Source organism: Neophocaena asiaeorientalis, unplaced genomic scaffold (assembly GCF_003031525.2).
Source record: "Neophocaena asiaeorientalis asiaeorientalis breed wild unplaced genomic scaffold, Neophocaena_asiaeorientalis_V1.1 scaffold119, whole genome shotgun sequence".
In the NCBI taxonomy this organism is placed as follows: Eukaryota; Metazoa; Chordata; class Mammalia; order Artiodactyla; family Phocoenidae; genus Neophocaena; species Neophocaena asiaeorientalis.
In genome coordinates, this window is record NW_020175821.1 from 9,847,268 (window position 1) to 9,870,436 (window position 23,169).

Genomic DNA, 23,169 nt, shown 5'->3' on the forward strand with positions numbered 1-23,169 from the left:
TTCCTAGGTATACACTCAAGAGATATGAAACACACACACACACACAAAAACTTGTATACAAATGTTCAAAGCAGCATTACTCATAATAGCCCAAAAGTGGAAACAACCTAAACATCTATCAGGTGATGAATGCATAAATAAAAGGTGCTATATCCATACAATGGAATATTATATGTCCATAAAAAGGAATGAAGTACCGATATACACTACAACATAAATGAAGCTTAAAGACATGAAGCTCAGTGAAAGAAGCCAGTCACAAAAGAACACATATTGTATTATTGCATTTATATGAGATATCCAGAAGAGGCAAATCTGTAGAGACAGAAAATGGATCCGTGGTTGCCTAGGGCTGGGGTGGCAGCAGGTGAAAAGAGGAGTGACTACTAATGGGTGTGGGATTTGGGGGAAAGCTGAGGAAAGATTCTAAAGTTGATTTAGGTGATTATTGCACAACTCTGTAAATATACTAAAAACTAGTAAACCATTAAATTGTACCCTTTAAATAGATGACTGTATGATATGTGAATTATATTTCAATAAAGCTGTTATTTTTAAAAATTCAGTGCAAGTTACATGCCAAGCAATCGGAAAATTATTTTTAAACAGCTTTATTGGCTTATAATTTACATATCATAAAATTCATCCTTTTAAGTGTACAACTCAGTGAATTTTAATAAATTTACGAGCCGTATAGCCCTTGCCACAATTCAGTTTTAGAACATTTTCATCACCCCAGAAGGATTCTGATGCCCGTTGCAATTTATACTAGTTGCCACCCCCAGCCTTAGGCAACCAATCATCTATTTCTATCACATTTTAATGCATTAAATTGATAAATCACACAATATATGATCTTTTGAATCTGGCCTTTTCATTTGGCATTACATTTTTGAGGTTCATCCCTGTTGCAGTACATAATGGTGTTCTGTTCCTTTCTATTGCTGAAGAGTATTTCTGTGTATGTGTTTTATATATATATACATATACATATATATATATAAATCATACACACGTATGTACACATAAAGGTACATATGTATGTATATACATGAACATGTGTGTATACATATATATAGAGAGAGAGAGATACACACATACAGGTATACTCATGTCACATGCTAAAACATGTATATGATAATACAACACTGTCTTCCTTAATGTAGCTTTATAGTAAGTATTAAAATCAGGTAGAGTGAGTCCTCCTACAATTTTGTACTTTTTCTCAAAATTATTTTGTCTCTTCTAGGTCCTTTGCATTCCCATATAAATTTTAGGGTGAATTTGTCAATTTCTGTAAGAAAGTCTGCTAGGATTTTGATAGATGTTGCATTGGATCTATAGATCAGTTTCAGGAAATTTTTATCTTAATAATGAATCTTCCAATCCATAAACATAGAATGTCTGTCCATTTATTTATTCTTCTTGGATTCCTTTCAGCAAGATATTACAGTTTTCAGTGTATAAATCTTTCCCTTCTTTCGTAAAATTTATTCCTAAGTATTTATTTTTGACACAACTACAAATGGAAATGATTTCTTAATTTCATTTCAGATCGTCCACTGCTGGTGTCTATAAATACTGGTATAGAGATTAATCATGTATCTTATGACTTAAATGAAATTTTTTATTCTACCGGGGATAATTTTTGGTGTGGATTCTTTAGAATTTTCTACATACAGGATCATGTCATCTGGGAATAAAAAGGTTTTTTTTTTTCTTTCCAATAAGAATGTCCTTTATTTCTATTTTATTTTATTTTGCACGATTGCACTGGATGGAACATCCACTGCAATGTGGAATAAAGCAGAGAGAACAGACATCCTTGTCTTGTTCCTGAACTAGTGGGAAAACATTTGGTCTTTGACCATTAAGTATGATGTTAACTACAGGGTTTTTGTAGATGCCCTTTATCAGGTTGAGGAAGTTCTCTTCTATTCCTAGTTTGCTAAGAGCTTTTTATCTTCAATGAGTGTTAGATTTTGTCAGATTCTTTTTGTCTATTGAGATAGTGATGTGGTTTCATCCTTTATTTATATAGCTTATTACATTACCTGCTTGAAGATGTAACTGAAGTCTATTATTGTTGAATTGTCTATTTCTCCCTCAATTCTGTCAATTTTTGCTTCACATATTTTGGTCTCTGTTGTTGGGTGCTTTATGTTTATAATAGGTATATCTTCCCCCAAAATTGACTCTTATAATTTTAAAATGTCTCCCTTTTTTTTTTCTTCAGTTTTCCCCAAGTGTTTCTCTTCTTTGAAATTGAAGTATAGTTGGTTTACAATATTATATTAGTTTCACGTGTACAGCGTAGTGATTCAGTATTTTTGCAGATTGCACTTCATTATAAGTTATCACAAGATAATGGCTATATTTCCCTGTGCCATACAATATATCCTTCTTGCTTAGGTATTTTATACATAATAGTTTGTCTGTTAATCCCATACCCCTATTTTGTTCCTCCCCACTTCCCTCTCCCCTTGGTTAACCACAAGTTTGTTTTCTGTATCTGTGAGTCTGTTTTGCATATACATTCATTTGTATTATCTTTTAGATTCCAAATATAAGTGATATCATACAATATTTGTCTTTCTCTCTCTGACTTGTTTCACTCAGTATAATATTCTCAAGGTCCATCCACATTGGTGTAAATGGCAGAAGTTCATTCTTTTTTATGCCTGAGACCCTGGGCTTTCCAACCCTCTGTGTAGCAATGCACTGCCCCATCAAGCTACAGAAATGCCTGCAAACCTCTTCTTTCATCCTCATTTCTTATCACATGATAAGAAACTGGCATGAGTATCTCTAGTAAATGCAAAATATTTCAAAAGAAAAAAAAGAGAGAGAGGGAGAGAGAAAAACAAACTCTGCAACTAGACCAGAGATATTGAGGAAAATGAATTCATTCTTCACTGAATCTAGAATTGGAGAGTCATTTCTGATTGGGTTTTTGTTCCCAAACCTTCACCTCATATCCACATGGGATTCTCTTCCTCACTGTCTCTGTGTCCAATAATGTCCCGGAGAGTCATTAATAACCGCTGCCTGAGCACCTGCCATGGGCCAGAGGACACACTGCAGAGAAATACCTCCTGCCTGTAATTCACTCTTCTCTCATCATGTGCACTTGGCATTTTTATACAAAAATGGAATTATCGTTACCTCATAACCTGAGTGTTTTCAGGGCTTGTTCGTAAGCCTTTGCTTTAGGCCTAGATCACGATCTTTTCTTAGCGTGTGTCCAGTCTGATACATAAACGAATCTGATGTAAATGAAAGGACAGCTCATTAGAAATTGACCACCAAGGAAAAACCCTGATGTTATTTACACATGGAATCAGTTCCCGTTCTGCTGGGGCCACAGATGCAGTTCCATGAGGGCTGGGTCCATTTCCCCCTTCCTCTTCTTAGCCTTCACCTCTGAAAGGCTCACTGGTGTCCCCCTCTCAAGGAGATGGGAAAATGAAGGGTCATTTTGTCATCTGTGGAGGTTTGTGGTCTCTCTGTGTTGAAAGGATTTAACTTTAAGATTTGTTTGGAAAATTATGGCAGAGGGAGTCAGATGGACACACATACAGGATGGGAGGAACACAACAGAGCAAGTGAGGGAGATGATGGGGATGTTGAGACAGAGAGGAAGGATGTTGAGAGATGGGACGCTAGGGGAGAGGCAGATAAACAGAGGAAGGGCACACAGAGGAAGGAGAGAGAGACAGATACAGAGAGCAAGGGAGACATCAACAAATGGGGTGGGGAAGCACACATACAGAACACATGGGGTGCCTGCACACACACAAATATGAAGGGAAAAACACACGCAGAGGTATCACAAAGATGCATGGAGACAGACAGAAGACAAAGATGTAGATGGGGGAAGAGACCTACTGATGAAACCCCTTCCAGCCAATGCTTAACCCATTCCAAAAACGTGTGATAGTCTAAAAGAGCTATGGGTTAATAAGTATATTATTTATAAACGTGTTTCCACTTAAAAAGAAAAAATGATGGCACACAGCCAAGGGTCATTTCCCTTGATTTATGAAATGGCTTTAACATTGAATCAGAAGTCCTCTCCCTTTGCTCTGTTTGTCGGCAAACTACAATTTGTGGTCATCTGTACAGCGACTAGCCCAGGCAGCAGTCCGTGTGCCCAGAGTGGGGCAGGGAGGAGCCAGAACCTAGTGGACACTTGTCAGAGCCCTGCTGGGGACCCACTGCCTGAGCCGCGTCCATATTTGTGGTTTTAGTGGAAACAGCCGCACAGCAGCCCCTGTCACCCTGCCGATAGAAGAGGTCCTGCAGACCTTACACGACTTGATCGCCTACTTCCAGCCCCCGGAGGAGGAGATGCAGCATGAGAACAGGCAGAACAAGCTCCGCTCACTCAAAAACAGACAGAATCTTTTCAAGGAAGAGGTAAGTCCAAAACGTTAGAAATTGAGATTCTTTTTGTGTCCAGAGCTAAAGTACCCCCAATGACTACAATTTAGCTTTGTCTCCATGCATGCACGTGTTTAAGAAAGAGACAGAGAACAAGAGAGAGAGGAAGCTGGAAAGAAAAGGATTCCCTGGAAGCCGCCCTTCCCTGTAGGCACCCCTGATCACATTAGCAGTGAACATTGTCACGCTTGTATGTTGGCACGTTCAAACCAGATTAATTTAAAGCCTCAGTGTCACCTATGTATCCAAAATTCATCTTCCATAAATCTCAGCTATGAGCGTATGGCATTGGCTGTGATCACCACATTTTGGAAGGTGTCAGAATTACCCTGGAAACTTGTTGGAAAAATACAGATGCCGAGGTTCCACCACATCAGAAATGCCTGAGGAGCTGGTTTGAGAGATACGGATGCTGCTATGTCTCAAGTCGAACTTGAGCATCTAAGTCACTTGGGATGGGGCCCGGATATAGGAGAAATACTAACTTGGGGCTCTAGGGACCCTCGCCCTAGTTCTGGCTCCATCCCTGGCTGTGTGTGTCCTTAGACAAGTCACATGCCTTTTCTGAACTTGGACGTGATGATTTGGCACTAATTGGAAGGCCGTGGTCATATTCCTGCAGCCCCCCATTCCTGGACACAGGGCTCGTCCCTTGGGCGTTTCCAAAGTTGATGGCATGGGAAGTAGACCCCGTCCCTACCCAGCTTTCTGATGTGAGCAGACTTTGGCTGGGGGAACATTCTGTGTGCCTTATAGGTCTGCTGAAAGTATACTTAACACCTCCCTCCTGCTCTTTAAGAACAGCTGGGCACCGATATTTTTACTGGGCGGTATAGTATTGTAAATTAGCTGAAAAGTAGTTTAAAATCCTCTTTTAGTCTTATTGTCTGTAAATTCCACCTCTTTTCAAGGGGATGGGGAGATGTCTTGTGCATCTAAGAGAAAAATGGGTCCTATATCCAGGGCTGTTTCTGGGTGAGTCGGAATCATTTCACACCTGACACAGGGCAGGCTTCTGTGAGACTCATTCATGCTCCCCCTTCCTCAGTATGTCCTCGGATTGAGTTAAACACGTGGGGAGCAAACCCGTCAGAGGAGACTGCTGATAACTCCCCAAATGGATGCTATTTAGGTCTCTGAGGCATAAAAATGCATGTTTTGTTTTGGGGAGGAAAAAACAACATCCAAACTGGCACCATGAAGGTCTTTTTGCATATTAGCGTTATCAGCTTTAAAAGGTGAATGATCTTGGAGAGGAAAGAACAAAAGGGATCCCATGATCTTAAGTATTTTTTCTTTTTGCCCAACTCACCTTCACAGGGAATGTTGGCCCTTGTGTTAAACTGCATTGATCGCTTAAATATCTACAATAGCATGGCACACTTCACAGGGATTGCCAGGGAGGAGAGTGGGATGGCCTGGAAAGAAATTCTGAACCTCCTCTACAAATTGCTGGGTAAGTACATACCCAGAGCCCTCTCCCTGGGAAGGTGGCCAAGGGTGGTCTGTAGGTATTTCCATGGGACAAGCTAAGGCTGTCATCCAGCCTCATTCTTTGGAAGCTTTTGTTAAATCATTTGATTCTAAGCCAGCCATTCATTCTGTTAACTGGTAGCGTATCGTACTTTCCAAACCGACAGCAAGATGTCAGCAAGTAGAAGCAAATAGTGATCAGTTTTGCCAAAACTACCTGTGAAACCCTTGACAGTCACACTCCCCGAACCTCAATTCTTCATCTTTAAAATGAAGCAAGACAAAAATACGTTTCAGGTACCCTCCGGTTCTAGACCTTTGACACCTGCAGTTTGAGGATGTTTACCCTCAACTGTGTGCCTTTTCACTGTCCACCTGTTGAGCCGTCATGATTCCTGCTGCTTTGGCCTGTTCCTTATTTCATTTTGGTGGAAAAAAAAAGGCAAAGAGTAGGGATGTTCCAGCATCCAGCCTTTCTTTTCACAACTATGAGTGTATGGTGACCTTCCGGTGCCTGCTGTAACTGATGCCATCACATGGGCCCGGGCTGCCAGGCTGCAGGAGGAAGACAGCATCAGCCTCTGCAAGAAGGTGGCCACCGGTAATGGCTCAGCCATGGTAACATGGCAGTATTTTCGTACTTCGCTGTGATGTAAATGCCCCATTGAGAGGAAGTCCATGGAAAGCTGAGCAGGCCAGAGGGGAGGCCAGAGAAGTCAGGTTGGACTCATTCTCTATGTCAAGGGTCAGGCAGATTAGATTGCCACTTTATTTAGTGACCTCATAAAGTCTCTTCCAACTCTAACATTTTGTAGTGATGTGGCTCGAACTCAGTAGTAATTATCACAATAATAGCTAACATCTGTTGAGTTCTGTATGCCAGGCAGTACAATATCTCTTTTTGATCCACAGAGCAACACTGTGAGGTGTAGGTACCAATTTATTGATGCAGAAACAGATGCTCAGAAATGCTCATAACTTAGCTAAGGTCACATATGTCGTAAGTGATGGAACTGTTTTGAGCCCAGACAGCCTGACCCCAGAGCCTCGAGGTTAATCCCTTGCTAGGGCCAACCCGAAAAGTGGGGTAGGAGCTCAGACTGAATTCTGCCCTCCGGTGACCGTGCAGGTACAAAGCAGAGGTCCTGAGGAAGACACTTCCTTATCCAAGTACCTTACAAACATCTGTCAAACCCGCAGTCTTTGAAAGCCAACAGCGTGAAGAACAGGCTACTTGGGGGCCAGTCAACTTACATGGACTTATTCCAGAGTTGCATCTATACTACAGGCCTATGGAGAGAAGTTTACTTGGTCTAGATAGGTGGAAACCTAATGACAGCATATTCTCTCTCTCCCTTTACAGTATCACCTACCAGTGGGCCTCAGATAACGAGCAAAGCACCGGAATCAGCTGGAGGGCTGGTTAAAACACAGATGTTGGGCCCCATCCCCAGAGCTTCTGGTTCAGTAGATCTGGGATAAGGCCAGAGAAATTGTGTTTTTAACAAGTTCTCAGTGATACTGACATTCCTCTCCAGGGATACACTTTGGGAACCACTGTCATGTACTGATGTGTTTTAGATACTTTAGAGTTTTCATGTTTTGTTATGACTTGCCTATTAGTTTAACCAGCCTTTTCAGTTGTGTTCATTTGAATGCCTTCCTTTAGCACCGAAGAATAGCAGGTCTCTAGCTAGATTTAAGAAAACATTAGAGGAAATTGAATTCTTAAGCCAGTAACCAAGCAGATATTATTTTCTTGCTTATCACTATCTGAAGTAATTTTATTAATTTGTGTGTACATTGTCTCTCTCTCTCTCCTGTTTCACGAAGGCAGGGAATCTGTTGTTGCAATAGAACCCACTGCTTTATTCCCAGCAAGTAGACAGATGCCTGGTACACAGTAGAATCTCTGAAAATATTTGAGTGAATGGTAGATTTTTTACTCTCCAAAATGTAGAAACAGGATTGTATCAAAGGGCTTGGGAGGGGAAGAGTGTTAAAGCAGGTGGAGTATTGAACAGCACCCCAAGTTCTCAGGCCCATCACTGTGCCATTTAACCTGCATGATCAAATGTGTTCTTGTTCACAGCTGCTCTCATTCGTGGAAACAGAAACAATTGCGCTCAATTCTCCAATAACCTTGATTGGCTAATCAGCAAATTGGACAGACTAGAATCTTCCTCAGGTAAGATGTGATAGGAAACAGAACTGGAGAAGGTGGGGTTTTTTAATTTCTGTTAAAAAAAAGAAAACAAAGTTGAATCTCTGAACAATTCTTTTTTCCACTGGATTGCAAGCAATCCTCAATAATTACTTCGACGAAAAGAAATATAAAGTCCTAAATTTTCCTGGCACTCTTATAACTTTATTGAACAACTTTAACCCATGCTTCAAATATCTTTCCTTTTCTGCTTCATTTTTCACTTTTTGCCTTCATCTCCACCCTCTGGGTTCTTGACTCGCCCTCTCCCCACCCCAGGGTGCTGGTCCCCTTCTAACTGCTACTTGGACTGTTATTCTCTGGGTTTCTAAACCCTGTCTGGACGTAGTGCTCTCAGCTCTTTGGTTAGAAGCAGGTCTGAAGGATGACCAAGAACTTAGAGGAAATGATAATCCTCATACCCCCTGAATCACCCTTAACATCCTATCTAGAGCCCTTCGTGGTGACTCCCAGAGAATTTGAGCCAAGAAGAGCGGTCATCGTTGGTAAGTGACCATGCCCTGAGGCTCTGCAGTTTGCTTCCTCAGAGATGAGAGAACGTGAAAGGTGTGGGCCCCCATCTGGGAAGCTAAAAGGTTTTTAATGCTCTTTTCATCGTCTAGAGATGGCAGGAGCTTGGACAGGCCAAGGCAAGGCTCCTCCAGGACCATCCAGCTACATATGTCTTCTTCCAAAGCCTCTGTTTTCTTCAGTGCCTCCACCCATGGGCCAGACTACATTTTAGGGTAATTTATGAAAACCTTGAAAGAAACAGAATCAAGAGGAGTCTTCTCAATAGAACCAATAAAGATATTGGCCAACTACTTCCCATGCATTTCCACCCCGGTGTTAACCCTGTAGGTGCTAGGCTGCAAGGGCACCTGTTAGTTTTTCTTCAACCTTCACTTAATACAGAAAACCATCCAGTGTGCCCAGGAAAGGGCACAAAGCCAAATAGCCTTTATTTGTGAGCTTATAGTTTACTGACATAGCAGTGCCTCTAAAATAAAATTCTGGGATGATTCCTAGAAAAATTCTTATTCAAGGAACACTCAGACTATTTTCTAAATTACTTGAATGACCTTTAGCATTTATAGTAAACTAAGTATCCCATTGTCCAACTGTTTTTAAATTAAGTATTGTTTGGTTTGATCAAATTAAGAATTCTCTTTTAAAGCTGCTTCTCTACACAGAAGGATCCTGGCTTTGTCCAGGAAGAGGGAGATGGGGTTAGTGATGAACAAACTCACTTCTGAATTACAGACTGGTTGGCCTCAGAGGCTCCTGAAGTGAGCCATCCGAGGTGGCTGCATTTTTCTTCTGGCTGGAAGTATTTAGTAGATTCAAAGAAATGATGATACTCTGTTCACTCAGGATGGTCCTTTCACCCTCAGGTTTCTAATTATAGTCAGTTCTGCAGGTTATTTAATGTCCAAATGGTTTTTGTGGTATTCGCGTAGGTATCTTGGAAGTTTTGCACTGCATCCTGATTGAAAGCCCAGAAGCCTTAAACCTGATAGCAGAAGGCCACATCAAGTCAATCATCTCCCTGTTGGATAAGCACGGGCGAAATCACAAGGTGGGTATAGAAAGAACCCCAAACGGTGATTAACTTTACCTGGCTTTTCCCTTTCTGCCGCCTAATAAGTGTTCTGTGTTACTGAGAGGATGTTGACTACTCTCTTTCTTGGCTTTGATTTAAAATAATAATACTACCTTTGGAAACTGAGGTCCTGAAAGACCCTTCCTCCCTAGGAGCACACTCCGAGCCAGTCACGCTGGATCTTGGGTGGTCCCCTCAGTTTCCACCAGCTTCCCAAGCCTGGCTCATCATTACCCCTTAACCCACAGCTGGCTGTGTGTGGGGTGCTCAAACCCATACAAGGCCAGCTGCAGGATTCGCGCGCACCCTCGGGTCTAAGAGCTTTAGTAGTGAAACAGCTAATACCAAGCTTTGTAAAGAAGCTGTACAGAAATCAGATTTAGAATGATGTAGAAAGTCTTGGCAACATGGCATGTTCTCAAATGAAATCAGACTTGCCATGAGTCAAACCAGGTGAAGTAAGTGGATCTGCATGAACAAGCCGAAGGGGGCAAGCTGTGGGGCTCTCCCTCTGATACAAAACAGGTGTGTGACCTTGCGCCCCAGTCATTTCAGCTGTAAAATGGAGCCATCGCCAGCTCACTTATGAAGGTGGAATGCTACATCAAGTTTTTCTGAGGTCTCTTAAAGTTCTAACATCTCCATTTTTATGGCATTATATCTCTAAGCCACAATGATCTCGGGAAAGTCTATTAAAATATGTCTTATCCTGACCCTTCGACATCTGCCCCATATATGGGTGTTGCTGTGATGACTTGTTAGCGAGCAGGCAGGTACTCCAAGGCTGAGGGGGTGCATTTCAAGAGCAGATGGCATAATTGGATGTGAGGGATGGCCGCTGGGCTCATGTGGAGTGGAGAGAACCCAGCTTGGTCACTGGCCCTCTCTGCTCGCCATCAGATGGGGGCGCTGCACATCGGAGACATGTCTCAGGCGGTCCAGGAGAACAAGCCTCCATAGCACTGCTTGGATGATAGGTATCATCCTTAGGAAACAACAACAAAAAAAGCTGTGGTCCTTAGCATCTGTGAAATTGCCTGGCAAAGAACAAAAAGAGATATATGGGGGCCGTAATTGCTTTCCCAAATGTGGTAAATCAAAAGCAGGCATGAGGCCTCTGCTTCAGCCCAGCTTCGCTACGTTCCAACGTGTTCCTTCCTGTCTGCCAAGTGTAATGAGGGTAATTGATAAGCACCCGGGTAACCTGTGGCCTGAGCCATGAGCTATGGGCACATGTCCAGAGGAGCCCTTAGACAGGAAAGCTGCCCTCGTTTCGTTGCTCCCAGGGCTGCTTTACGGTCAGAACACACTTAGTAAATAACCAGCTTTGCAATGGCTTCTTTCAGCTTTTCCAGAAACCGTCAAAACTGTATCTGTCTTCAAAACTTAGTTCAGATGCCACCCCCTCCATGAAGCTTTTTCTGAATCCCAGTTGGACATGATCTCCTCTCCTCGATCCTTGTACAACTGTACACACTGTTACATGGTGTCTCCACTCTGCCTTTCCTTATATTACATGTATACTTCTCTCAGAGACTAAGTTCCTTTACAGCAGGGACCTTGTAGACCCCATAGTGCCCAGCTCATACGTTATACACGACAGGCATTTAATCCATGTTTGTTGAAGCTGTAATGACTGAATTAGAGGAATGGATGCGTAGAGCCAGAATCTACTCCTGTCTCATCTTGAATGATTGGATGGTAGCTCACATATACGTACAAGTCTCATCTCATCCAACAGATGGCTATTAGTAAGAAACACACTTACTATGTTGGTAGCACCAATGTTATTGGGTAAAAAGAACAATTACTGAAAATTATGACAGTTACCCTCTAATTTTTCCATGGAGTAAGCATGTAATAATAAAAGCAAAATATGCCCTTTTCACTTGTCCCCCAACAACCTACCTTACTCCAAACCTGCTCAGTGTTATCACAGATTAATATGTTTTATTATCTTCTTTGTTTCACAAGGATTTGGAGCCACCTGTGAGAAACATACATGGTAAAGTAGTAATATCATTGGTCCTGAGAAAGTATAAATCAGACCTGAAAAGTTAACCTGGGGTGGGGATTTGGGGCAGGAGGGGTGGGTGCAGAAGAGAGCACAGGGAAGCAAACCATTAGCTCCCACAGACCTGCTACAGTAGCTCCATAAAATCACCTCTGAGTTCCCAGGCAGCCAACGTAGACGCGTTCCCAACCACCCAGTTCGCGCATCCATAGCGAGAACAGCATCTGTTCCTCAGGGGCAGCAAAGCACTCATTTCTCAAATATACAACTTGACCAAAAATTCACAGAATTAAGTACATTTTGCTTTTTTTTTTTTTTTTTTTTTTTTTAAAACCTGTGTCCCCTGCATCGGCAGGCGGATTCTCAACCACTGCGCCACCAGGGAAGCCCCATTTTGCATTTTTAAAAATTGTTTTTATAGATAAGTCTGAGGACAAAACTGCAACAGCCAAATGATATGTCCATGGATGTACAATACCTATTTCTTACCTTTAAAGCAGAATTCCCCCAGGAGCCTGTGTCTGGGGTAGTGACTAATGGAGATTAAAAGCACAAGAGAGGATCTTAGATGAAATGTGGTGTCTTTGATGAAAATGATTACAACTAAGTAGCACATGAATCCACAAAGTGGGCCAGGGAAATTCTCAAGTTGGGCCAGTGTACAGATTAGAGAAGCCTAATGCCTAAGACAGACAACCCCAAATTCTCACAGTGAAGTCATTGTCTGAGGCCAGCCAGTGGGAGGCCTCCGTGCTGTGTGGCCGTTCAGAAACACAGGCTCCTTCTGTGTAGCGGCCCCACTGTCCCCCAGGACAGGACTTCACAGACTGTCATGTGCTTATGAATCTCTTGGGAATCGTGGTAAAATGAAGGGTCTGATCTGGTAAGTCCGGGGGTAGGTCTGAGCATCTGTACTTCTGGCAAGCTCCTAGGTGATGCCAGCACTGCTGGATTCCAATAAGGAGACCCTTGGGATTTGTAATCCTTCCTTGGAACTCCACATCCAGCTGGAAAGAGAGAGGGAGGGTAGGGGCTAGGCCTGAAAGCAGTGTACATCACATCCACCACTTTCCACTGGGCAGAACTCAGTCACGTGACCCCACAGAACTGCAAGGGAGGCTGGGAAATGTAGCCTCTCTGCTCAGGACAAGAAGGCAGAGTCTGGTGACCGCTGGGCAGTACCTGCCACAGCCAGCCACTCATCCCAGAGGTCACTGGGATGCTCCCTCTCTGTCAGAAAGTACAGATGACCCCTAGCACTGTGTGCATGTCCCCCACATGGACTGGCCCATCTATACTCCCTTCACTTTTTTAAAAATTTTATTGGAGTATAGTTGATTAACAATGTTGTGTTAGTTTCAGGTGTACAGAAAGTGATTCAGTTACACGTATACGCATATTCATTCTTTTTCAGATTCTTTTCCCATATAGGTTATTACAGAATATTGGGTGGAGTTCCCTGTGCCATGCAGTAGGTCCTTGTTGGTTATCTATTTTTTATATAGTACTGTGTGGGTGTTAATCCCAAGCTCCTAATTTATCCCCTTCTCCACGTTTCCCCTTTCGTAACCATAAATTTGTGTTTGAAATCTGTGAGTTTGTTTCTGTTTTATAAATAAGTTCATTTATATCATTTTTTAAAATTTAGTTTTCACATATGAGTGATATCATATGATATTTGTCTTTCTCTGTCTGACTTACTTCACTTAGTATGTCATCTCTATGTCCATCCATGTTGCTGCAAATGACATTATTTCATTCTTTTTTATGGCTAATATTCCATTGTATATATGTATCACATCTTCTTATCCATTCCTCTGTCGATGGACATTTAGGTTGCTTCCATGTCCTGGCTATTGTAAACAACACTGCAGTGAACATTGGGGTGCATGTATCTTTTTGAATTATGGTTTTCTGCAGGTATGTGCCCAGGAGTGGAATTGCCGGCACCCTTCACTTTTAAAAGAACCCATTTAAACTTTTTCAGAAAAGGGAGTTTGCCCCTATTTCCCATTTTACCCAAAGAAATGCCTTCTAAAACAAAGCCTGAACGATGTCAGCACATTCTTTATGGTATCATTTATTTGTAGGCGACATACTACTCCCTTAGTCTGTGTGCTTTTCACCAAGGCTTTTTTCTTCTCACTGTTCCTATTGTATGTGGATTAAGCTCTGCTTTTCTTCCGGCTGTGACAGCAAGGCTCCTACAGCTGTCACTCCAAGGCAAAACAGATGAAAATGTGTGATAGGCTGGATGATAAGTATTTAATTTCCTGGCCATCTATGGCTCTTTTCTTAGAGTGGGAAATTATCCTCTGGATTTCCAGTGCCACAGTCAATATGTTTCGCGGAGTAGTAATGGTGAGAATCCTCCGTAAAACCGCCTTTGGGGTTCTTTTCTGCTTGTCCCGTAATTGTACTTTGTATTTATCTGGAATGAAATTGACATGCAGGGAGTCAGGTAGAAAATTAGTGTGTGAGAACTATGGATACAAATGCCATCAACAACCTAAAGCCATCCAACCCCACCAAGCATTGAGTCTTCGGTGGTCACCTTGTGAGACTGAACTGCGGCTGCCCCCTCCCTGTCAGCCCAGCCTGCCACAGTCCTGGCCGTTATTTAGCCCCTGCTGTTTGCACAGTCCTCCCCATAGCGGGGAGAGGGAGGAGAGTGCCTGGCCCAGCAGCTTGCTCTGCCACAATAGGAACACAAAATCTGTATGAATGAGGACACAGCACAAGGAGGCGGGGCAGACAGGCCAGCACGTGGCGGAAGCGGCCGGAGGCTGTTCCCACTTCCCAGGTGGCTAGAGAACGATGTGGATTAGGGACCGCGCACGACGGGTCTGGTAGATTCAGGGGCCGCCTGGTTTGCTTGCTCTTGTGGTTTGCTCTCACTCTAAGGGGGAGAAATGGTAGATGAAATGTTTTTGAATCGGGATTTCTGGGAATATAAGGGTATCTTAGTGAGCTTTGATAATATCACAGCAAGAGACCCAAGACTCGGGATCTGCCCTGCTCTCCTCTCTGCCCCACCCACGTGAGTCCCAAGCCTGCTCTGAGCAAGGGACCGTAGCCAAATGGGAATCGCGGTGTGTTTCAGGAAGCATTGTATGAATGCCTCCGGATCTGCAGAGGGTCCCCAGGGCCAGGCAGGAGCACAAGTGTCAGCTTGAGGCCCACGGAGGGCCTTCTAGCACCTACCCTGAGAGGAGGTTGTGCCTGGGTTTTGTGCCCTAGATGACTCACCTCTCCCTAGTCCTGGCCCTGGCTGGGATATTAACCTAGACAGGCTGTCTTCAGAGCTCAGACTCTTACCCACTTTAACAGAACAGTGACCACAGGTGCCATGCCTAGTTTGGAGGGATGGGGCACAAGACTAGGACAGAGCAGTTAGAAAGAAGCCCAGCCTCATTTTCCCGAGGGGCAGCAGGCTCCCGGGCATCACTCGCTTATGCCTGGTGAGACAGGTGCAGCTTTCTTGACTCTAAACAGGTCCTCGCACCTGTCACCTGGCCCCCACCTTCACGAGACCTGCTTCCTTCATGTGCTGGCCATCAGGTCCCGCCTGCTGTGCCCTCCCAGGGGTCCTAAGGTCTGGCGGCGTGTGTCCTGCTGCAGGTTCTGGACGTGCTGTGTTCCCTCTGTCTCTGCAATGGGGTCGCAGTGAGAGCCAACCAGAATCTGATCTGTGACAACTTGCTGCCCCAGAGAAACCTGCTCCTGCAGACGCGGCTTATTAACGATGTGACAAGGTAAGGCCACCATCGTCATTCCAAATGCCCATCTTGTCCCCAGAAAGGAAAGGAAGAGGGCTGATCTCAACTCCAAAGCCACCTGCCCATCATTTCTGTGCTGATGCAGCCGCGTAAGACGAGACCAGGCAAATGTGTACTTTTTTAGGGCCTTGTACTCCAATCCCTTCAGCTGAGTTTCTCAAACTTCTCCTGTAAAACAGTCAAAGGTAGAGTAAATATATCATCTGAGGGCTAAAGAATTTGGCCTTGAGAGAGGGGTCTACCATGTTTTATATTAAACATTAATGCATCTCTTATACCTTCTTCCTGACGTATTTATTTTTATTTTGCTGTACCAACACTTTTTTCTAAAAATCTTTTAATAGAGTGGATGTCCCATGTTGAGACCATGATTTCTTGTGTCCTCTGGCACATGGCCGTTTACCCCAGGGCCATCTGTGAAGGCCAGGGTGAAGTTCATGGGCCCATGCAGAACCCTGGCCTACTGGTCCATACATGCGGCCACATGGGAGTCATGAACTCACTGGGCCTGGACTAGGGACCAACTTCAGCAACTTTCCACCTAGGCCCGCTCTCTACCCTGCAATGTGAGAAAAGAACCTCCCCTCAGAAGTGTAGAGCAGGCTCTGGTCTGCAAGCATCACACAGACTTTCTGCTGTGTACCAGTCTCGTTTTTCCCTTGTGAACCCAAAACTGACATAGCCCCAGCCCAGGCCAGTGGACCTCTAAGAGTAGGATTCCAACCAGGACAACTCCAAGTAGTTTGTGCCAAGCTTTTTAACCATTTTTGCTGGATACATTAAAACCTCTATCCCTTAACAAAGTTGCCTAATAGTGATGTCTCCACACACCCCCTCCACCTTTTTTGTCATCAAGCTTGAATTTTTTTTTAACTTTATTGAGGTATAATTGACAAACAGAAGTGTAAGATATTTAAAATATACAATGTGATGGTTTGGTACACATATACATTGTGAAAGGATTCTCCCCATCGAGTTAATTAACACATCCAGCACCTCACACATTTACCTTTTTTTTTTTAACGAGAACGTGTGAGTTCTACTCTCTTAGTGAATTTCAGCTATACAATAGAGTGTTATCAACTATAGTCACCGTGTTAAATCCTCAGACTTTATTCATCTTATAAATGAACGTTTGTGCCCTTTTACCAATCTCTCCCTATCCCCCCAACCCTACCCTTGCTCTCTGGAAACCACTTTTCTGCTCTTTCTAGGAGTTGGACTTTTTCTTTTTTTTTTATGGATTCCACAGGTAATTGATACCATGCAGTATTTCTCTTTCTCTGTCTGGATTATTTCTGATAGTGACTTCTTAATGCTTTCAAGAGGCCATTGTTATTAATAAGGCCCAGGGGGAAAAGCTGATGCTATGAAAATGGTTTGGGTGTCCTTAAACCAATTTACCAGAAGATGGAACTTGAGTAAGTCAGTTCTTTCACTTAGAGAAGAAACAAGGGTTTGTAATCATACAACTCTGTATGACGTTTTCATCATCTTTACCTGTGGATGGCACTCAGTAAATGTTGGTTGCCTTGAATAGAATATTTGAAGAGATATCCTTTATATTTTATAAGGGAATTAATGTTGTCCTGACACCTCCCACTAAGAACTTGATCCAGTGTTGGAGGCTCGAAGCTTTTTGTACTTTAGAACAAGATAAAAATCACAAAATTGCTCTTGCCCTTGCTTTAATTGGGCCGATGCCTCCTGTGGTCTCGTTCAATTTGCTTTTTTACTTCTTAAGAGTCTGTAGATGCCACCTGTCCCATGTTTAATTTCAGTATTCGGCCAAACATCTTCCTGGGAGTCGCTGAGGGTTCAGCACAGTACAAGAAGTGGTACTTCGAGCTAATCATCGACCAGGTGGACCCCTTCCTCACAGCAGAGCCCACACACCTGCGGGTGGGCTGGGCCTCTTCCTCAGGCTATGCCCCATACCCCGGAGGCGGAGAAGGATGGGGGGGCAACGGTGTTGGCGATGACCTGTACTCCTATGGCTTTGACGGACTTCACCTTTGGTCAGGTGAGCACCTTGCCGAAGCTTTGGCCCCTTATCTCTTCCTGAGGATGATTGATGCTCAAATTGTTCAAACTGAGATGGTCACTTCTTGTTGAAATGATACAGACTCAAGTCTCAACTGATTAGGTGGTTAAGCAGGAAGGACATCACATCTGAAATGAGACTGTCCTGCATTTAAACCATGAGTCTGGCACTTCAGCTGCATGGTCTAGTACAGATTACTTAACTCTTAACTCTTCTCAAGCTCAGTGTCTGCTTCTGTACAATGGTAATTGCATAGACTTGTCAAGATTATATGGGTAAACAGGGAAGGAGAAAAAGACTGAGCATTTACTTACTGGGCAGTAGGCTACATATCTTTTGTACATTTTTTCTCTCATTTCATTCTTACAGTGACTCCCTAAGGTGGATAATATTGATCTCATGTTACAGACATGGAAACTGAGTACAGAGGTGTTTAATTAACTTACTCCCAATCACACTGGGACGGATCCACATCTGACTACAAGTCCGTCATTCTGTCGATGCAACATACTGCTTCGTGATACACTTTGTAAGGTGTCTGGGTCTGTGCCTGACACACAGTAGATGCTAATCTCTTAAAGGAATGCAAAGCTTCCTTTTTTTATATAGACATTGATGCTTTCCCCAAAGCATGTCCATGGCCTGTGCCTGTGGACGAATGGGTTGGCTTCTGCCTGGGTGAAAATGTAAAACTAACCCTCAGGCTTTCACCCAAAGCAGAAGCTCTACTCCTCCCATCTGTTGTCCACAGTGTGTCTTATCTGTATCTTTTGTAAAACTGCAACTGGAGACACTGTGTCCCTTATAGAAATTCCTTAGGTAAGCGTTGTGATGCATGCCTCTTACATAAGGAACCAGGACACACATTTCTCCTTAAATCCAGTACCAGGGAAAAGTTTGTCTCCACAGGACAAAACTATGTATTTTCTTTTGTATCTGAGAACTACATTATCCATCATGTTTTCCTTCTTCCCTTAGCTTCCAGCTAAAACCAGTAGCTCAGGGCCTGGTCACACGTTTCTTATAGTTGGTCTTTACTTTCAATTGATCAGTATGGGGTTTTTTTTTTTGTAATTTTGTGCTGTTTTATATTCAGTGTAAACATTTTTTAACTTTTAGGAATGATGTAAATGTATTTATTTAGGTACTTCTTTATCTGGGATCATTTATGGGAAGAAATCGTCTGTGTCTGTTTTTGTGTGTCCCAGGGGACAGTGTGGTACAGACAAAAGTGGGTACGAAAGGGCAGGATGATGGGTTAGAGTGAAGTGGCAGTCTTGTTCTCATATCCTCCCAGCTTAACCTTCCCTGGTTCCATTTTCATGGGGGGTGGGGATGGATCTTCTCCTCTTGGTTCTCAGAGCCCCATCGTAGAGCCACTGTTTCCGTGGTGATATGGTCATAGTAGCCTTTAGCTTAGATTATCATCAGATGGCATAAGGCTCTCAGGAAGTTGTCTCCGGGGAAGTGATTTGAAAAGGAGGAGTCCTTATGCTCACACACATCTACAGCTCCTGAGTTTGATAAAATTGAATCTGTGGGGGAATGAGTGGGATTGAGGTGAGAAAATCATTACCTCCTGCCTGCTGGTTGCCACTCAGCTCCTGCCCTGTCCTCACCATGAGCCAAGCGTATTCTCTGGATCCCAGGCTGCACCAAATGAGAACTCTGGATTGGTTAAGGAAATACGAATTCACCAAGACCCTTGGATGAAGCAAAATGGCCCCTAGTTTCAAAGAGAAACTAACCATTCTCAAAGGAAAACATTTACTCCATCTTTTCTAGATTTCGCAGCCCTCCGTGCCCCTCCATGGCATATCCCTTTGTAAAGTCTGCAGAATAGATACATCAGTGAGTCAGGAGACAGACGACCCACTCGTTTTGCATCCAGAAAGGGCTGCTGTCAGTGCATTTCAGGACGTGGACATCCATCCAGTTGTGTATTGTTCCAGGAGTGGACGGTGCCCAGGAGTAGACAGTGTTCCCTTCTTTCCTCTTGTCCACTCAAGACCAGGAAGCCAGATGTGCTGAGCCCACATGGTCATTACTAGCAAGGGCTCATCTGATTGGAAATACAGGGGAAGGGGGCTTGGGATTCAGTTTTTCAAAAGCTGACTGTGGCTCTCTGAACATTATTCACATAGTAATATAACTCCGTATAGGTGCATTTGGGGGACTTCACCCCTCAGCCTTCAGCATCTGGTGAGATGTAGAGAAACCAGCATCTACAAAATTGGCACCTTTCATGCTCACTAAAACACAAAGCTTCCTTGGGTTTGGGCATCATTCTGAATTCTCCAAGCAGCACACAGGGAACATATATCTAGCAGAAGGCACTACAGATGGATATGTCATCGTGTGCTCCAGCAGAAGAAATAAGGTTTCTGTTAATGGCTTCTACCAGGACAGCAGTGAATTCTGGACTATCTGATGAAAGGGTAATTGTCTGATGTAGAAATGAAGTGAAGTGACGCTCTAACTTACTACAGGAGGGAATGGAGGGTGGCTAGGGAGAGAGAGTGGAAACTGGTCTGACAATTTTTCTTCTTTTCCTTGAGATGTAAATGCCCAGGTCCATTACCTTTATTTTTTTTTTTTAATTGGAGTAGAGTTGATTTACAGTGTTGTGTTAGTTTCAGGTGTACAGCAAGGTGAATCAATTATACATATACATATATCCACTCTTCTTTTTTTTTAAGATTCTTTTTCCATAGAGACCATTACAGAGTATTGAGTAGAGTTCCCTGTGCTATACAGAAGGTCCTTATTAGTTATCTATTTTATGTATAGTAGTGTGTATATGTCAGTCCCAATCTCCCAATTTATTCCTCCCCCCCCTTATCCCCTGGTAACCATAAATTTGTTTTCTACATCTGTGACTCTACTTCTGTTTTGTAAATAAGTTCATTTATACCCTTTTTTGTAGATGCCACATATAAGTGTTATCATATGATATTTGTCTCTCTCTGTCTGACTTACTTCACTCAGTATGACCATCTCTAGAAATGGGAGAAAATATTTGCAAACAAAGCAACAGACAAGGGGTTAATCTCCAAAGTATACAAAAAACTCATGCAGCTCAATATCAAAACAAACAAACAACCCAGTCAAAACACGGGTGGGAGATCTAAATAGACATTTCTCCAAAGAAGGCATACAGGTGGCCAAAAACACATGAAAAAATGTTCAACATCACTAATTATTAGAGAAATGCAAGTCAAAATTACAATGAGGTATCACCTCACATGGGTCAGAATGGCCATCATGAAAAAATCTACAAACAATAAATGCTGGAGAGGGTGTGGAGAGAAGGGAACCCACCTGCACTGTTGGTGGGAATGTAAATTGATACAGCCACTGTGGAGAACAGTATGGAGGCTCCTTAAAAAACTGAAACTAGAACTACCATATGACCCAGCAATCCCACTCCTGGGCATATACTCGGAGAAAACCATAATTCGAACAGATACATGCACCCCAGTGTTCATTGCAGCACTATTTACAATAGCCAGGACGTGGAAGCAACCTAAATGTCCATCAACAGGAAGGGATAAAGAAGATGTGGTACGTATATACAATGGAATATTACTCAGCCATTAAAAAGAACAAAATAATGCCATTTGCAGGAACATGGATGGTCCATTACCTTTAAACTTACCTATGTACACAAATTAAACCACTGCCTTGAACTGGTCATTAGCTCCTTATTAAAGCACAGAGGATGTTGCCAAAGGTGGAAAGAATGGCAGAGCCCTTAACACTTTGTCAGTAGAGAAATTCAAGAAGGAATAGCATGGCTTTGGAGGTATGCCTGTGTTTGAATCCCGGCTCTTCACTTATTTGGTTTTTTTAACCAGGCAAAAAGACTTGGTTTCAGAGACTTGGTTTCCTCAGATAAAATGAAGAGGATACAAGGCTCTTTGGAAATTTAAATGAAATGAGGGATGTGGATTTTTTGACACACACTAGATGCAAAGTAAATATGATTTCCCTTCCTTCAGTGTCTGTGAAGTCAACCATCATCATAAGGACCAAGTCCAGAGTTTCTCACTCAAGATCATGAGATTAGTCCCATCCTGAGGGAGAAAAGAACCCAGGTTCCATGCTGAATGGGAAAGGAAGTTTTAAAGTGACATCCTGGGAATATGAATGAGCTTTTTCTCTGTGTAGGGGGAGGGCAGCCTTAATCGGTCTTTTTAGCCACCAAAGCCTATGAAGTCACTTTCAAGCAACAGCTGTACAAATATCCCCCATCTCAGCCCTGCCCAGCCCTCCCTACAGACTCCTGAGTCAGCCCAGCCACTGTGATTCTCCTTTCGGAGGAATGGCTCTTTTCTTGTCATCATTTTCTCCCTCCTGATGTAGCCTTTACATACGTAGCCTTTCAGAACTGCAGTCGGGGGTGAATTTGGCTCAGGGCAGCCTATATAGTACGTCACTGGTTAGGGAGCAATTTCACAGGAGGAAATCACACCTACCCTTCCCTTTTTGCAACTTTTTCCCTTGCAAAATTGGAATAAGCAAAGGAATTCACCTTCCCAAAAGATAAGTGATACAGAAAGTAAACGAATGGAATAAAATTGTATTTCCTGATTTCTTAGAACTTCTGACTCATGAGGACAAATTAGCTCTACAGTCAAACTTGGATGAGAGGGTCTTTACGTGTCTCCCTACTAAGATGAGCTCCAGGGTATTGGTTCATCTATCAAAACACACCCTACTGTGACTTGGACTTTTCCAACCCTAGCGCTGTGTGGAGAGGGGTCAAGGAGTAGCTGTAGAACATGAGCATTTTTATGTATTTGGATCTTCTCACTTTCCAATTGCCTGAATATTTGTGTTTACGTTATAATGCCAAACTCTGTGGTGCGTGGGGCAATGGAAATGCTGAGCGTCAGTGTTTCCAATTGTCTACATTACTCATCAGAAGAGACAAAATCCCTCAGTATTACACCCTTGGGTTCATTAGAAGATGTACGGCATATGATAAAGTGGCTTTTCCCTTTATCTTAAAAATGCTAGGCTTGGAACAGCCTTTCCAAGCTTCCTGGGACCTTCAGGTGGTCCTGAGTCTCTAAGTCAGGGGAGATTTCTTCAGACTAGCAGAAGAAACTAGTAGCAGAGGCCACAAGACTTCCCAGACTGTCTCAGTAGGTAGTCCGATGATTACTCAGAGTTCCTAATATCTGGAAAAGCAGTTGAGGCGATTTAGAAAAACTGTCTGTGACATATTTACTTTTCCTTTCTACAGCATCACATTTCTATTGGTTGTGCTAAAAGCGTCAAATACATCGTAAATGTATTTGAAAGTGACAGTTTTTGAGCACAGTCTTTCAATAAAGGGATTTATTGGTTTCAGTAACTCAATTTTCAAATCACTTTCCTAGACTCAGCCCTCAATGCTATGATTCTCCGTATTGTTATTTTTACCTAATATTATAAAGGACATAATATCCCTACAATGTTCGGGTGAGCTTATCTACTGTTAGCCTAGTAATTAACAAGTCTAGAGTTATAAAAGGAATAGTAATAGCATTTATTGTGGTTTGCAATGTGTCAGTCTCTTCCAGTTACTCTCTATGGAATAGTTCATTCAAAACTCACAATAGG

General features: G+C 42.9%; 1 protein-coding gene across 1 annotated transcript in view; it reads left to right on the plus strand.

The window, feature by feature from the left end:
* The window catches only part of RYR3 (ryanodine receptor 3), a 381,491-nt gene that overhangs the window by 120,719 nt on the left and 237,603 nt on the right, over nt 1-23,169 (plus strand). Inside the window, exons 13-18 of the mRNA XM_024732458.1 lie at nt 4,251-4,419; nt 5,764-5,899; nt 8,009-8,104; nt 9,580-9,698; nt 15,358-15,491; nt 17,297-17,538. Coding sequence (XP_024588226.1) covers nt 4,251-4,419; nt 5,764-5,899; nt 8,009-8,104; nt 9,580-9,698; nt 15,358-15,491; nt 17,297-17,538 — 896 coding nt within the window. The remainder of the gene's footprint in view (nt 1-4,250; nt 4,420-5,763; nt 5,900-8,008; nt 8,105-9,579; nt 9,699-15,357; nt 15,492-17,296; nt 17,539-23,169) is intronic.